Consider the following 15304-nt stretch of genomic DNA (forward strand, 5'->3'; position numbering starts at 1 on the left):
TCAACTCACTCAAAACTCCTAACTTCGATGACCCCCCAGTCTGATGTGGGAGACACTTCCCCAATAGATTTCCCAGGCAGCCAGGATACCGACTGAGTGACAACCCGCTAGCAACTGGCACTGCTGGACACCCCTGGTGCCCTGCAAAGGAAGAAAAAGTCCTTGGCTTCAGTCCAGTCCTGGTTGTGTCACAAACTTGCTGCATGCCCATGGACAAGTCACGAATTTTCTTCAGACTATGACTTCCTCATCTGGAAAATGGAGATTTTAGATCCATCTCTCAAAATGACATGAGGATTATCCAGCTACCAGAAAGAAGAGAGAGTCAGCCAGCCAGGAACTCCCTAGAGAAATGATTAACATGCTTTTTATTGTAGCAGAGGTCCTAGACCAGTCCCTGTGGTCTCTGTGGAGGGCTAGGGAGCCCCCCGGGGTGTGGCAGCTGGTAATTTGGGGCCAACGTGGCCACTAAAGAATCACAGGGGCTGTTGGCATCACTGGGGGGGGGGGGATGGAGGCAGGGGGTGCTGGTTAATCTAATCTCTCTTCCCAAGGAAACTCTTGTTCCAGCCAGACCTGCCAGGGGTTTTATTGGGTTTGTGGGGACCCGCAGATTTCAATCTCCAGACCCCACAGGGAAGTAACAAGTATTAAGCTAATTTTATTAAATGGCCACAGCTGGCAGTAGGGGGAAGTAGGGGAGAGAAGGGAGGATAAAGAAAGTCATTCAAGTCTGCCAGCCATGACAAGGGTCCATACATGGGGCCTGCCTGGGAGGGAGGCCACCCCTCCTTCCTGTCTCTCCAGCTGAGCCAGCTGGGGGAAGGGAAGCCAGATGGGACTTTTCCTTCAATGCAGAGCCTTGGGATTCTCCAAGAGGCTCACCCCATGGCTGCTGCCCAGGGCAGGTGCTTGTAAATACATCAAGCCTCTGCAGGGCAGTGATGTAGTGGAAGGGCTGGGTGCGGCGAGGAGGGAGGCTAAGCTGCCACAAAGCCACCCTTCCTCAGTTCTGCTTTGGAGATCCCAAATCTTTATGAAATATGGTGTGCTGGGTCTTTGGTTCAAATACTGGCATTTGTCTCTTCCTAGCTCTGTGACAGTGGGAAACTATCCTGAGCCTCAGTTTCCTCATCTGTGATGGATAAAATGACAACATGTTTGTTAAAGGGCATGGGAGAATTTCTTGCTAATCCACCATCACCCCATACACATATCCATGAGATAATATTTATAAAGTTCTTCTATGGTGCCTGACACAGAGTGGGTACTCTCTAAATCGTAGCCATGGTGATTTAGGAATGCCTTAACTGTGCGACCATCATGGCCCGTTACAGGAGGTAAGGGAAGCAGTGGCAAGGCAAGGAGACTTGGTGTGTTGTCTCCAAGTAGCAAGGACTTCTTGGATTCAAGTGCAATCACAGAACTTAGTGACTGTGACTGTGTCATATTTTAAAAGCTATTTAACCTCTTTGGAAGAAGAATAAAATCTACTCATCCAACTTCCTACACTCTCGGGAGACTTGAGTGAGATGACATACCTGAAAGCCTTTGGCAAACTTTAAAGTGATGGATAAATAATAAAAGCTCTGTTTGTTTGTTGAATGCCTACATTATACCTCTTTAACCAAGTGTGGTAGGTCTCCTCACCTATATATTGTAATGAGAAAACCCAGAGGTGAAGTACTTGGGTAAAGGTCAATCAGTATTTAATGCAAAGCTTGTTCCTTTCATTGCTGTCACTAACCCAGGAATGAGTCAGAAAAGAGTGACTTGCTCAGGATTATACATGATGGCCCTGGGTCTCCCAATTTAAACCTTGCCGTGCCTTTGGAATGCTGATGCCATTTTCAAGGTCGGAAAAAAACAAAACAAAACAAAACAAAACAAAACAAAACAAAAAATAACCGGAGCTTGGCCCATCTCCTCTTGGAGCAGCTCTGACTCAGGCACTTGTCTTCCCCCAGACCCCAGAGAAGCGTCCAGCCTATCCATCCCCAGTCTGGAGGACCGCAGGGTTCAAGGTCCCCTCCTGCAACTCCTCTCCAGGGCACAGTCGGAAAGCCAGCGGGGTGGAAGTGTTTTTATTATAGCTTTGGTCAGAGGGGGCGCAGCCGGGCTGGGGCTGTAGGGAGTGCTGGGAAGCTACCCAGCCCCCAACCACCACCCCTCCCCCAGGCAGCACCACTCCAGATCAGGTGGGCAGCGCATGGAGCGGGGAGCGACCCCGCCGAGACCTCTCCCCAAGCTGGGGTGGGCTGGCCGGCAGGGTGGGCAATAAACAATCCTATTGTACAAATATACAGCGCGGGCCGAATGGAGCGGAGGTGGTCAACACCGCCTCCCTGGGACCGGGAAGGGCGCGATGGCCCCGGCTTCTGCGGCGAGCCGGCGGGAGGGCTAGCTGCGGCCCAGGCGGTGGCGAGGGCGGGCCGGAGGCGTCATAGCCGGGAGGGCCTGCAACCGCGACGGGCAGCGAGGGGGTGGCGGGGGACGCGTCATTCTCTGCCCCGCCGGGAGAGGAACCCCGTAGGGGACAGGGGATGGAGGGGTCGCGGGGAGCTCAATCCGAATAGATGATGAAGCCGGAGAACGTGCTGTATTTGTTGCTATTGCCGCCGTGCGCTTTGCCTCCGTCGAGCTTGATGAAGACCTCGTCGCCCGCGTCCAGGTGCAGGATCACGCTGTTGCTGGCATAGTCGTAGTTCTGGTCTGCGTCCTGGGCAATGGCGCTGGCCCGCACCTGCGGAGGTTGGAGGGGGTGGTAGGAGGGAGAGTAGTGGTGTGTGTGAGAGGGAAGGGGAGGAGGAGGAGGGAGAGACTTCCGGTTGTCCGGTGGTTCGATCGGAAGGGAGGGGGACTCTCAGAGATAAGGCAGCCACATGCGGAGTAACTGGAGGCCCTAAAAGTCCCACCTCCAGCCCCAGCAGAGCTCTCAGCTTGCTTTTCTCCTGACATCCCACCACCCCACTTTTCAATAACTGTGTTTTGGAAGAGGGTTATAAAGGGGCCCTGAATTTCTAGGGCAGGTGTAAACTGGGTCTGAATTGGGATTCAAAGTGAAATCAGCTCCTTTAACTCCTCTAGGTCTCACTGTCTGGCCCCCTGAGGACCTCAGCAATGCCTCCAGGATGCCCCAGCCTGGAACTCTTTCCTTGCAGAGAGGAATTCTCTGGACCCCCAAAGGATGGCGAGCCATCCCCGCTCTCATCATTCTCTCCTCTCTACTTTCATTGTAGTAATGAGACCTTACATTTCGGCCACATCCACTTGTTCTTATGTGGGTGGATGGACACCAGGGCACACCTTGGTCTTTTAGGTCAGGGCTTGGACCAATGCCAAGCTGCTAGTAAGCAACCACCTTAGTATCAGAACCTGAACTGTGGACTCCTTGTCTGAAGTGCATTCTGGAGTCTTTCACACCAGAGCCGTGAGATGGAAGGCCTGGTAATTATTTCCTTTCCCAAGGCTCACATTGGGCCTGCATCCTGCTTCCAAGGATGTGTAGCTTTACTTGTGACTATTACTGCACCCAAAGAGGATTTCTGGCTCCTCCTGTGTCCTCCAAACGGTGGTAGAAAGGAAGTGGGTGGGAAGAAGGGAACTAAGCCTCATATCCCTCAGTGATCCTCAATCTGATCTGAATCCTTGCTAGTCCTTGTTTTGATGAAGGAAGGGAGGGACAGGCAGGATAACGGGACAAGGGAGCACTTGCATTTGGGTTTGAAGCCCGAAGCATCACTTTTGGGAGCTCAGACTATAATCATAAGATATTGAGGAGGTGGGGTGGTGGACAAATTCCCTCCAGGCATTCCTTCCTAATAGCTGAGGCCAATGAAAGTCCTGGGCCATATGAGCCAGGATATTCTGGGTGGAGAATGGGAAGAGAAGAGCCATTTCCAGGTTCTGGCTTATGCTGAGGGGAGGCTGCATTGAGTGGGGTTCTCTCAGCCAGGCTCCTCAACCAACCCTCCACCCTGCACCTTCTGTGAAGGCACCTTCCCCAAGGGCCTAGACTTCCCCCAGTCTAGGCTGGACCAAGCCAAATAAGGGTAAGGGCCCATCCTCCCTTCTGGGCTGGAGGCAGAATTGCAGGTCTGCTGTGCCCAAGCTGCTGAGTCAGCAGCAATGCTGCACCAGGAGGACCCAACATATTTGCGTGCAGTCTGCCATTTAAAGCCCACATCCCTCCAGCCCCTTCTCTCCCCTCAATCTCTTTCCCCAGCCTGGGGAGGAATTGTTTGGGGGTACTTAGTTGGGACAACTGTTTCAGCTAAAGGTGGGGGGAAATTAAATAAAGGACAGACACTATCTGTCAAGGAGCTCAGTTTCAGAAAATGGATAAGAAGATCCTACCTCACCACTGCCACCTCTGTAAAAGCCTTTTGATGGTGAAGGGAAAAAATTTTTTTAATCTTGGTGGGGCTTTGAGCTACTAGGAAAGAGCTCAAAGCAAGCCGCCAAGTTCTGTATTGTTCCCTGGGCCCTAATCCTGGTGGTATTTATTATTACACATGCATTTCATTATCTTTGCTAATAAATTACTACTAATAACAATTATTTTTATTACCCAGATTAATTTAGCCTTAACTCATTAAAACAGTGTGCTTCTTAATAGCCAAATCCATTAGAATACAGTCATCTGTCATCAGGAATCTCCTGGTGATGTGACAGGCATCAGAACTGTTATGCTTATGTTTATTATTTATTCATCACCATGATTGTTGCTGTGATTATCCTAATTATCCATGGAGGCAGGGAAAATTAATGCTCTTCCAACCTTAGACAGTGGGGAATCCAGGAATGGAACCCAGGGGTCCTGATTCTCTGCCCAAGACTGGAAACCATTGAGGCATCCAACTCCTCCTGGGGGATAAGGGGAAGTTTAGGGATCTGAGGTTATCATGGAAGCAAGAAAGCAAGTCAGGGTCTTGCCACGAGGGGGCACTACAGAAGCATCTCCTCAAGGGTTGCCAGGAAGGGAAACTGAGGCAGTGATGGGACCAGGGGCCTGGAGTGGGGGTAAAGAACCCAGGAAACGTGCCCCTGCACCCAGAGCAATGCTGGGGTCTTGTATGTTGAGGTGTGGCTCCCACAGGCAGCCAGCCTGGCTCCCAGGGGACATGTGCTTTCAGACAATTACTGGGTCCCTACTTGGCCAGGCACTGTGCTGTCTGCTGTGGCAGGTATCAGAGGCCAGACAGGACAGCCAGGGGACCCCTTTCCCCCATCAGAGAAGCTGATCTGCAGTTAGGTCTTTATACCACGCTCTTCAATTTACACACCCCACCACCTCTCACCTCACTCAGACTCTGGTGTCTGTCCAAGCCCCTGCTCATTTGTTATACTCACCTTCCCACAGGCCCTGACCCATCCTCACACAGCCCTGTCTTCCCTAGCCCAGTTTATCAATCCTCCCGGGCCCACCTGAACTGCGCATCTTAGAGGGAGCTGCAGGGAGCTCACCTCACCCAGGGCACCAGCCCCAACCCAGAGTCTCTTCCTCTGGCTCCTTACGTCCCCATGTCCGAATGACCACGGTTTAGTGCCATCAGGCTGTGTGTGCAGTAGTGACTCAAAGCTACCCCTAGGGAGAGGGGCAGGTGGGCCTCAGACAGGGACAGAGACAGGGCCTCAGCACTAGGCAGGAGGCAGTGACTCCCCCCTCCCCATCTTGCCCAGGGAAAGGGCAGCGCCCAGATGCAGCTCTGCCTTCCTGAGGAAATTCTGGAAGCCTCTCTGCAGGCAAGAAGCCAGGAAGGAAAAGCACAGAGCCCAGGATCGCTCCATTCTTGAAGGTTGTAGGAGGAGCAGCTCCTCTCTTCTGTTCCCACCCATCGCCCAGCCCCATCATTTTGTTCTCTGCTCACTTTAATGTCCTCTTCCACCTCTGAGCCAGCCTTTCCCTCCACTTGACCTTTTAATTTTCTCCCTGTGTCTTCTCACCTTGGGGACCCAGGTTCACCACAGTTTCCCCTAACCAGGTTGTTCTGAGCTGGGGCAGGCCCCACTGAACCACCCCATTCAGCCAACCTCTCTGGGGACAGGAGTTTCAGTGGGCTCCTCGTCCTCCTCTCACACAGTAATCGCTGGGCTGTGCTATTGTGTGATTACGACTGTCTCCCCTGCACAGGCCATGAGGTCCTGGAGGGCAAGCAGATTGAACCCCTGGAACCAAGCCCCAAACCTGACTCCTACTAGGGGCTCAAAACTAATAGGTGGAATGACTATTGAGATTAAATGAGTTTCTTGGACAATCGGGAAGGAGAAGTCACAGAGGCTGCTGGTGAGGCCCCAAGCCTATAGTCCCACTATTTGTCTTGGATTTTTTTTTTTTTTTTTTTTTTTTTTTTTTTTTTTTTGCAGGGGAGGAAATAGTCTGAGTAACTGTTAAGATGCTGGGTCTGTGAAACCCCTGGCTAAAGCCACCTTCTTTCTTCTACCATCCTGTGATGCCACCTCCTTGCTGGTGGGGTAAAAAGAGGCTTTTGAGTCAGATTCACCTCCCAGTGACCGAAGCAAGTGCCCCCACCCCAAGAACACACCATCTTTGGGGCCTCCTCTTGCCTCATCTCTGGGGCCTTGTGGCACCCTCCTGAAGCAGCTCGGAGTCTAGGGCCCACTGCTGTCCTGGTGACCACCTCCCTATCCAGGTAAGCTGGGTTCACAACTTCCTGAAACCTCAGCTTGGTGTCAGTGCAAACTTTCTTTGGGAAAAGAAGAAATTCCATTGATGAAGGTGACACTGTTGCATCCCTTATTGGTTATTAATAAGGGGAACTGTGGGGCTGTCTGCAGAAAGAGCCCTCACTGGATACCAGGGCCTCCCATTTGGTCAAGAACCAAGGACAAAGAGGAGAGACACAGGAAGCCTGATAGACACAAGTGGGAGAGAGACACCCAAGGAATATAGAGAGGGATAAAACCGAGGAATGTGGGGCCAGAAACCCAAGGAGAGATGGACAGAACTGGCAGACACAGGAGAGAGGCAAGCAAGAGATGGAGAGATAGGAGAAAGAGGAAAGGGAGAGGCAGAAACCAGAGAGAGGGAGAGAGAGCAGGAAGTGGAGAGAGAGGAGGGGGCAGAACTTACAAGCACCTGGTAGGCTTTTTGCTGACTCCCATGCCTGTCCTTTCCCCCACCCCCTAGCCATGGTCTACCTCAGGGGAGTGCCGCAGTGAAAAGGATTCCAATCAGATCTTGGGTCTCAGACTCAGGAGATTCTTTCCCAACTCTCACCAGCCTAGCTTTAGTTCTGACTGGTACTGGCCCCTTCTTCCACAAGAATGCTCTGCCTGACCACCCCCAGGGGCCCCAGGTCACCATGGTCTGGGAGCACTAGGAAGGGAGAGGTAATCAAAGCAAAGGGAGCTGGGTAAAACTGCCATCCTGGGACACCATTAGGTCAAGATTGGTCCCGGGGCAGCAGTTCCAAGGAGAGCACCAGGCACTACCAGTCACCAATACCGAAGACCTCGGGAGCTTGGTAGCTGTCACTCTGGTCTCTGGGGTGGGGATAAGGAAGGAAGAGGGAGCCCTGGAATTACGAGTTGCAGCTGGGAGGTAAGAGGAGAGGGAGTTTCCACCTCTTTGCCTGGCCTCGGGAGGGAAAACTTTTCCCCCCAGGCCACCTTCTCAAGCGCTTAGCTCTGACACAGCGCGAACGGGGCTGCGCAGTCTCGGGTTTAGCAAAGGGCATCAGATTGGCCCAATGTACCTTCCCAAAGGCGGGGTATATATTGCAGCTAAAGCTTTGTGCGCTAGGCTACCTTTGCCTTTGTGCGCAAAACACCTACAGCTCGCCTTCTCCGCTTGCGCGCCTAGCAATGCGCTTAGGCGCCCGCGGGCGCCGAGGCTGCCTTTCCCGAGTCCATCCTTACCGTCCCCTGATCGCCAGCTGGTATCAACCAGAAGCTCAACTCTCAGATGCTGCTTCCCAAGGGCCAAGCCCCCAGGGGCTAGTCCGCGCGCTCGGGAGCCCTGAGCTCTGATTATTAGTTGGATTTATCTCCCGCATTTCCATACTGCCGGTGCCCTGCGGCGTCTGCCTTGGAGCTGGCGCCCAGGAACCAAGGAGTTAGGAGTGCCAGCCAGCCCTGACTATCACCGCACGTGATGCCTAAGCTGGGCCGCTGCAGGGTCTCCACCCGCGCCCGCCGGTACCCATGTATCCTGGGCTCCCTGGGTGCCCTGCCCCCAGGCCAGCCCCATGCCCCCCCGGGCCCACCTGGCCGTTCTTGCAGAGGTCCGCCCACATACTGGTGCCGTCGCCGCCGCGCATGAGAACGTGGTAGGTGAAAAAGTAGGTGCCGGGAATGTTGCACGTAAACTTGCCGCTGGTCGCGTCGTAGTTGTTGCCTAGGTTGGTGACCACGTCGTCGAACTTGAGCACCTCGTAACCCTCGTGAGGGTTCTTGAGGCCGGCGTAGAAAGCCACGCGCGGCACCGTGGTGTAGGTAGCCGTGCTGATGGCGCCGCTGCCCCCCGCGCCGGGCAGCCCGGGAGGGCCGGTCTTACCCGGCTCACCCTTCTCGCCGGGTGGCCCCACAGGGCCCGGAGGACCCGGGTCCCCGGGGGGCCCGGGAGGGCCGGGCTTGCCTGTGCGGCCCGGCTTCCCCTGGGGGCCCTGCACCAGCGTGGAGGGCGGGGGCGCGCCGCTCTGCTCGCTCAGGGCGTCTCCGCCGTCGGGCCGCGCGCCGGCGCCGGGGCCCCGCGCGGGGTAGGGGTCGCACACCATGCGGCAGGTGCCCAGCATTTCATAGTGGCCATCTGGGCCGCCCGAGCTCACCAGCACGGGAATAAGCACCACCAGCACCAGCAGCATCACCACGCCCGCGGCGGCCGCCAACAGAGTCTTCCGGCCGGCGCGGAGCCTGGGGAGCGCCGGGCCTCCCGGCCGCGCCGTCGGGGCAATGGTGCCGGCGGGCGGGGGGCGCGGGCGGGGCGCCCGAGCTCAAGGGCGGTCCGGCAGGGCTGAGGGCATGGGGCCGGGCCCGGGGCGCCACGCTGCGCTGGTTGCGCTGCCGAGCCCAGCCGCCCGCTCCTGCCTCGCGCCTCCCTCCCGCTGCGCGGCCGAACTGCTCGCAGCGGCCACCGCCTCCTGCCTCTTTCCTCCCGCCTCCCAGCGCTCGGACCACCGCCCCCTCCGCCCTGTCCAGCCCCACCCGCTCGGCGCGGCTCGGCTCCCGCGAGGGGTGGGGCTGAGGGCGGAACCGGCGCCTAATTGGGCCGCGGGCGGTATGGCTCCGCCCACATAGGGGCGGGGCCGCGGGGCGGGGCCACGGGACAGAGAGCAGGATCCTGGAGAGGAAAGGGGAGACTAAGGGAGCAAGAGACAGAGCCCCGGAAAGGGGGAGGGGACTAGAGTCTGAGACACAAGAGAGGCTCCCATAGGGGAGGGGAGAGTAGGGACCAAAGAGAGAATGGAAGAGAAGGCCACAGGAAGAGCTAGAGAGTGCCGAGATGGCTTGGGAGAGGAGATGCCTCGAGGGTCGGTGACAAGGAAAACCGAGAGGACAGAGGGAGGCACGAGGGACCACGGCCCGCAGGGGGCGGAGGAAGGAGGGTTCCCCAGTCTAAAAGGGACAAAGCGATTGAGGGGAGGACGGAGCGGGAGCAAGAAAGAAGGACAAGGAAGAGGGTTATGAGGGGATAGAAGAGGGGAAGGAAAAAAGAGGATGGAAAGGGCCATTCCGCACTCAGTCCTAGCAGACCACCCGTCCGGGAGATTAGAGGGGTGGTATAGTATGCTTGTCAGGCTGCCCAGCGGGATCCAGAGTACTGACAGCAGCTGCCCGTACCCTTTTCTGGCTCCTGGCTGTTCCCGAGACTGCCTTTCCCCAGAAGGCAGCTACCCACTCCTCCTCACCTCTGCTCCTTCCTCCCTGAGGTCCAGGCAATCTTAGGCTGCTTTTTCCTGGGCGTGGGGCCAGGGGATCTTCCATCTTACTCTGATCACTTCCCTTTTTCCTGCTTTTAGACAAGGGAGAAATCGGGACCCTAAGAAAGTGGGCATCCCAGGCAATTTATCCATTCTGACCAGTACAAACCCGTCCCTAGGAGGTGACCCCTTTTGCCAGCCTCCAAGAGGAGGGGTTGATCTCACCCAGCCCATCAGATCCCCCTTCCTGCCCCGCCTCGAGCCTCCTGAACTCCTAACTCTTTTCCCCAATCAGGTTGTATGAGGCAATCCTCTTCCTCAAGTGCAGTAAAGTGTTTAGGTTGCATAAACTAAAAGGCGTCTGCTTCCATCAAAATATTTGTCACATTATTTGAGGCCCAGTTTGTGCTACTCCACAGCTCCTCCTCACCCTCCTTTATTCAGTCTACCAGGGAGGGCTCTACCATTCGGAGGCCACTAGCTGCTGCTGAAGGATGACTCTCCAACCTCTTTCCTTTCCCCTGAGAGGACCCCTCCCAGCTCACACTGCGGACCTGTCACCACGTCCTTATGACTCCCTGGCTTTCCTTACCAATAGCTGGGATTGATTAACCCTACCGAGCTAGAAGGAGGAAAGGGACAGAAGGATGTCAAATGGGGGACAGTGAGAGAGGACCTTCCAAGCATTGACGACTGAGCCCAGGTTAGAGGGATCTCCACGCCAAAGAAGGAGCTAAAAAAAAATTCAATCAATAGCATTTATTCAGGGTTTACTGTGTGCCAGGCCTTCTGTTGAATGCTTTACATACCCCATCACACCAGATCTCCACAGCACTCCAAAGAGGTAAAGCCCATCATTATTTTCATTTTACAGATGGAGAATTGAGGCTCTGGGAAGTTAAGAGATTTGCTCAAAGTCACACAACCAATAAGAGACAGAGCCGGGATTCAAACCGGCGGCCTGGCTCCAAGCTCTTCCAGCCTCCACGCAACTGGGTCTCTAGGTACGGTTTACTACTCAAAGGAAGGAAGGTGTTAAGTGCAGGGGGAGGAGGGCAGCTGGACCGCCCCAGGCTCAGGAAGAGTAGTCCTGACTCTCGACTGTCAGTCCGGCCTCCTATCCCCCATGGCAGTCTTCCCAGTGTGACTCTCCCAAGAGCGACAGGGCTGGTGACTCTAGGGGCAGGTGCGCGGTCATCAGCGCATGATTTGTACAAGCCCCCGCCTCTGAGTTCGCGCGCCCACGGGTCCCTCCGCCGCTGTGCCACTGGGACTGGTCCACCACCCGCAGTCCTTCCAGAATCTGTTCGGGAAACCGCAGCTGGTGGCCCGAGGCCGCGGGGGGGGGGGGGGGCGGGAGCACGCCCTCCCCGCACTCTCCAGGGCGTCCAGGGGCGCGATCCGCGCGGCAAGGCGGCCCGCCCCCGCCACGAAAGAGTGCCCGCTCCCCTGGCGCGGTGTGGCGTCTGTGTCAGCCGAGCCGGATTCTCCCCGCTTCGCTGGAGTGGAAAATAACGGCTTCAAACTTTGCAGAGAGGAGCTGGTGCCAGCACTTTAATTAACAGCCATCTTGGCCTGTGAGCCTGGGCCACCAGCTCCGCACCTCCCCCGGGCTCGCGGGCCCCGCCCTGGCCCCGCCCAGGTCTGGTCCCGGCAGGAGAGGGACCCCAGCCGTGGCGCTCCGAGCCCCTGGTCCCCCCGGACAGGAGGGCCTGGCTGACTAGGGGACAGGTGCTACCTGGCGGCGTCTCCCCAGCTTAATACCTGAGGATGCCCAGCCTTCCCACCCCACGCACCCCCAATTCTCTAAAGCCTGACGATTGATTCTTCTGGGATTAGAGACCTGCATGCCAATCCCAGCTGGTGATTTTTGGCTGTCGGCTAACCTGCAGCGCCTCAAGTGTTCTCCTCTGGGAAAAGGGTTGCTGTGAGGATTAAATGAGTTAAAATGAAGGTAGCAAAGCGCTGGCCTCGGTATCTGATCCTTATTAGGCACCTAGTAAAGGGTGGCTAATATAATTATTTCACATCAAGGCTAAGAAGGCCCTTCCACCACCCCAGGAGTGGGGTCTCCTCATCCTGCTTCTTTCCTACAAAATGCTGTGTTTGGTGCCAGGAGAGGAGGACGATGGCCTTCCAAGGTCAGAGACAAGACTAGGTGATTGTGAAGGGAATCCGGGAGTTCTGGCTCCCAGGCCTCTTCAACCACCTGCCAAGTGGGGGGACCAGGGTTTTCTGAAAAGGAAAGAAATGAGCCCCCGAGGAAGGGAGGGAGGGCAGTGCTCTCTGTGGCTAGGATGCTGACAGTGCTGGGGGCTGAAGACCCAGCTCTGCTTTCCCTCCTGTGAGTGGGAGCTCCCTGCCTCCTACAGCCCCCATCCTTCTAGGGGTGAGGAGGGGGTACTGGGCATTGGGGTGGTATGTGGTGGGTGCAGGAAAGTGGGTAAGGCGCTTCATTGATGCATAGCTGACTTTAGGAAGCTGGGTGACTGTCTGTGGTATTTTGGGGTTCTTTGAATGAATGTGAGTGGGTGTGAATGTGTAAGAGACTGTGTGTTCATGTTTGTCTGGGTTTGTGCATGATGAAAGGGTGTACAGTGCCCTGACTCATCGGCTGACAAACCTGCATTCATTTGTTCATTTGTTCATTCAGTAAACATTTATTGAAAACACCAAGGTAGGCACTGTGAGGCTGTGGTGGTGTGTCCAAAAATGAGTAAGACCTAAGCAGTAACCCTGAGGAACTCACTCTTTGGCAGAGGACACAGGCAGGAAGAAATGATAAATACTACGATAATTATTAACATTTTTTTGAGCACTTACTAAGTAACATGATCTTGTTCTAAGCACTTGATGTGGATTATCTCATTTAAATTTAACAACCTGTTATCATGGATTTAAAACTATTACATGGCTTATCAATAACACCACCAGGTAGGTATGATTATTTCCCCCATTTTATAGCTGAGGAAACTAAGGCTTTGGTAGAGGTTTGCACCAGGTTTGTGTATTATGAAGCACAGATGGAAAACTTCCTGCTCAGAAGACTCTATGGGAGAGGTATAATTTTTTCCCATCTATTTATTCATCCATTCATCCATCTTCCATCCATTCTATAAGCCCATATCAACTGATAATTGATATCTCATTATCATAAGACACAGTGATGACTGTGAAAAATCTTCTGACCTTATGCAGTTACAGCATATGGCAGAAACCTGGACAACTAAACAAGAAACGTCTATCTAACTTGATAAGCTGCCTGGCCTATGTGGGATGCTACAGAAGCATGCAGCAGTGTTGCCTAAATTCATTGGGAGGCAGGGAATCATGGGAAACTTCCTGGAGGAGGTGATATTTAAGTTAAGCCTTAATGAAAGGACAGCGAGGTGGAGAGGATGGCTGCTAGAGTTGGAGAGAGGGAGGAACAGAGGGTTATTCCAGACAGAGGGAACAGTATGTGCTAAGGACAAGCTAGCAGGGCTTGTGGGCTATGATGAGGAGTGTATAATTTATCCTAAGGGCAATTAGAAACTACTGGAGAGTGTTGAGTGAGTGATACCAGATTTTTCAGATTAGAAGGATCACTCTGGCTACTGTAGGAAGGATGGAATAAAACAGACTAACAGTGTCATAGGGAGATTAGGTAGCAGGCAGTTGCAGTGGTCTAGGTGAGAGCTGATAGTGCCTGATCTGGATGGGGATGGGGATGGGGTGGGGAGCAGGAGACTTCCAGGTCTCTGAAAAGCTCTCGAAATGTTTATGAAATTAATGAAGGATGCATGAGTGTTTTTGCCATTACCTGAGTACCAATATGTGCCAGACACTTTGTATACTCTATTTCACTTAATACTTACCAGAAGTTTAAGGAATAAGTATTATCATCTTTACTTTGGAGATGAGGATGCTGAAGCTCGGAGAGGTTAAGTAACTTGCCTAGAATCACACAGCTAGTGAGAGAGAGAGTCTGAATTAGAACTCGGGTCTATTTGACCCTGGGTGGGGGCTCTTCATCACTTGGCCCAGCAGGTGCACCCCTGGTGAGTAAAGCAAGAAAAGGCCCTTTAGGAAGAAAGAACAGCTTGAGTTAAGAATCAGTTGTATAAAAGGTATATTTTTGGTTTTTGGTTGAAGCCACTGGTCTACAGCCGTGTCTTGGGCAGGATGGGGAGCTGGGCGCCAAGAGCCAGAGACTGGCTCTCAAGGTCCAATTAGGCCACCAACTTGCCAGGTGTGTTTGGGGAAATTTCATCACATTTTAGGGCTTCCATTTCTTTCTGTGGGCTGGAGAATTGTCTAGGGCAGCTCTGAGAGGCCATGATTCTCATGTTAAAGAAAACTCTCCATTGTCATTCATTTAAATATTTAAAATCCCTTCATGACATTTTAACTCAGACACTTCCAGATCCTCCATGGGAAAAGCCTCCATAATTTCACCCTGGCTTTGGAAAAGTGGCGTTTTGTCAGAAAGTGTTGGGGGAGGATGGAAGTTGTGTTGTGATTTGGGCTGGTTGGGGGGTGGCGCCAGGACACACTAAGCTGGGACTCGGTGCGGAACCTCCTTCTGGAGCTCCTCCCCCTGCCCCATATCCTGAGGAGGAGAGAGTGGGATTAAGGGAGCAGAGCCTGAGTACTTAGGTCATAGGCAAGTTTTCCCAGGATCCTTCAGCAGAGAACTCTGGGCCTCATGCCTGAGGGTTCCAGGGACCTGCCCAGCCCTGGGCCTCCCTCCTGCCCACCCCCTCTGACTGGCAGGCAGCTACGGGAAGCCCATCCCCATCCAGCTCCAGGGAGGCAGCTCTGAAAAGGCCTAGTGGTGGTAGGAGGGGAGACCTAATCAGAGGAGGGGCCAGGCCGTCTCCCCTCAGCCCAGCCTGCATCTCCTGGCTGCATGTATAAGTAATGAGATTCCTCGGCCCCAACAGGAACCAATATAATGGCGGGTGCACGGGGTCAGCCTGAGAGACAGATAGCAGGGATGCAGGAGTGACAGGCAGTGCAATTATGCTGAGCCTCCTGCAAAGGCAGCAGAGAGAAGGCCCTGCCTGGCCAGCGAGGTCCGCATGCTTCCCACCCCCTCCCGCAGGCCTCAACTCTTCCTGGCCCACTGGCCCCCAGCTCCAGCTCCCCAGCCAGGTGGGGGAAGGCAGGGAGGAGAAGTGGTGGGGAGAGAATGGTGGAGGAGGAACCAGCCTGGTGGGGAGCAGCTGGTTTTCCTGGCTTCTGGGGAAGATCCCCTCAGGGCTAAGATGAGGGTATAAGGAAGAAAGCCCCCTGCTCCCCAGGATGACTGGGGAAGGCTCTTTCTTTGGAAGCCTTGTCTCTTTTAGGAAAAATCTTCCCTTGCATTCTCATCCCAGGAGACCTAGAACTTAGGGTCTAGAAAGGTCTTAGAGACCTCTCCTTTGACAGACAGGGAAACT

General features: G+C 54.3%; 1 protein-coding gene across 1 annotated transcript; it reads right to left on the bottom strand.

Moving 5' to 3' along the window:
* Positions 1-1684: 1684 nt before the first annotated feature.
* Positions 1685-9171, bottom strand: C1QL1 (complement C1q like 1). The gene is made up of 2 exons (XM_006173104.2): positions 8229-9171; positions 1685-2743 (listed from the first exon to the last, which is right to left on the bottom strand). Exons 1-2 carry the CDS (start codon positions 8823-8825, stop codon positions 2564-2566), a joined length of 777 nt encoding a protein of 258 aa, XP_006173166.2. The 5' UTR covers positions 8826-9171; the 3' UTR covers positions 1685-2563.
* Positions 9172-15304: the final 6133 nt, after the last annotated feature.

This window comes from Camelus ferus, chromosome 16 (genome assembly GCF_009834535.1).
Source record: "Camelus ferus isolate YT-003-E chromosome 16, BCGSAC_Cfer_1.0, whole genome shotgun sequence".
NCBI classification, from domain to species: Eukaryota; Metazoa; Chordata; class Mammalia; order Artiodactyla; family Camelidae; genus Camelus; species Camelus ferus.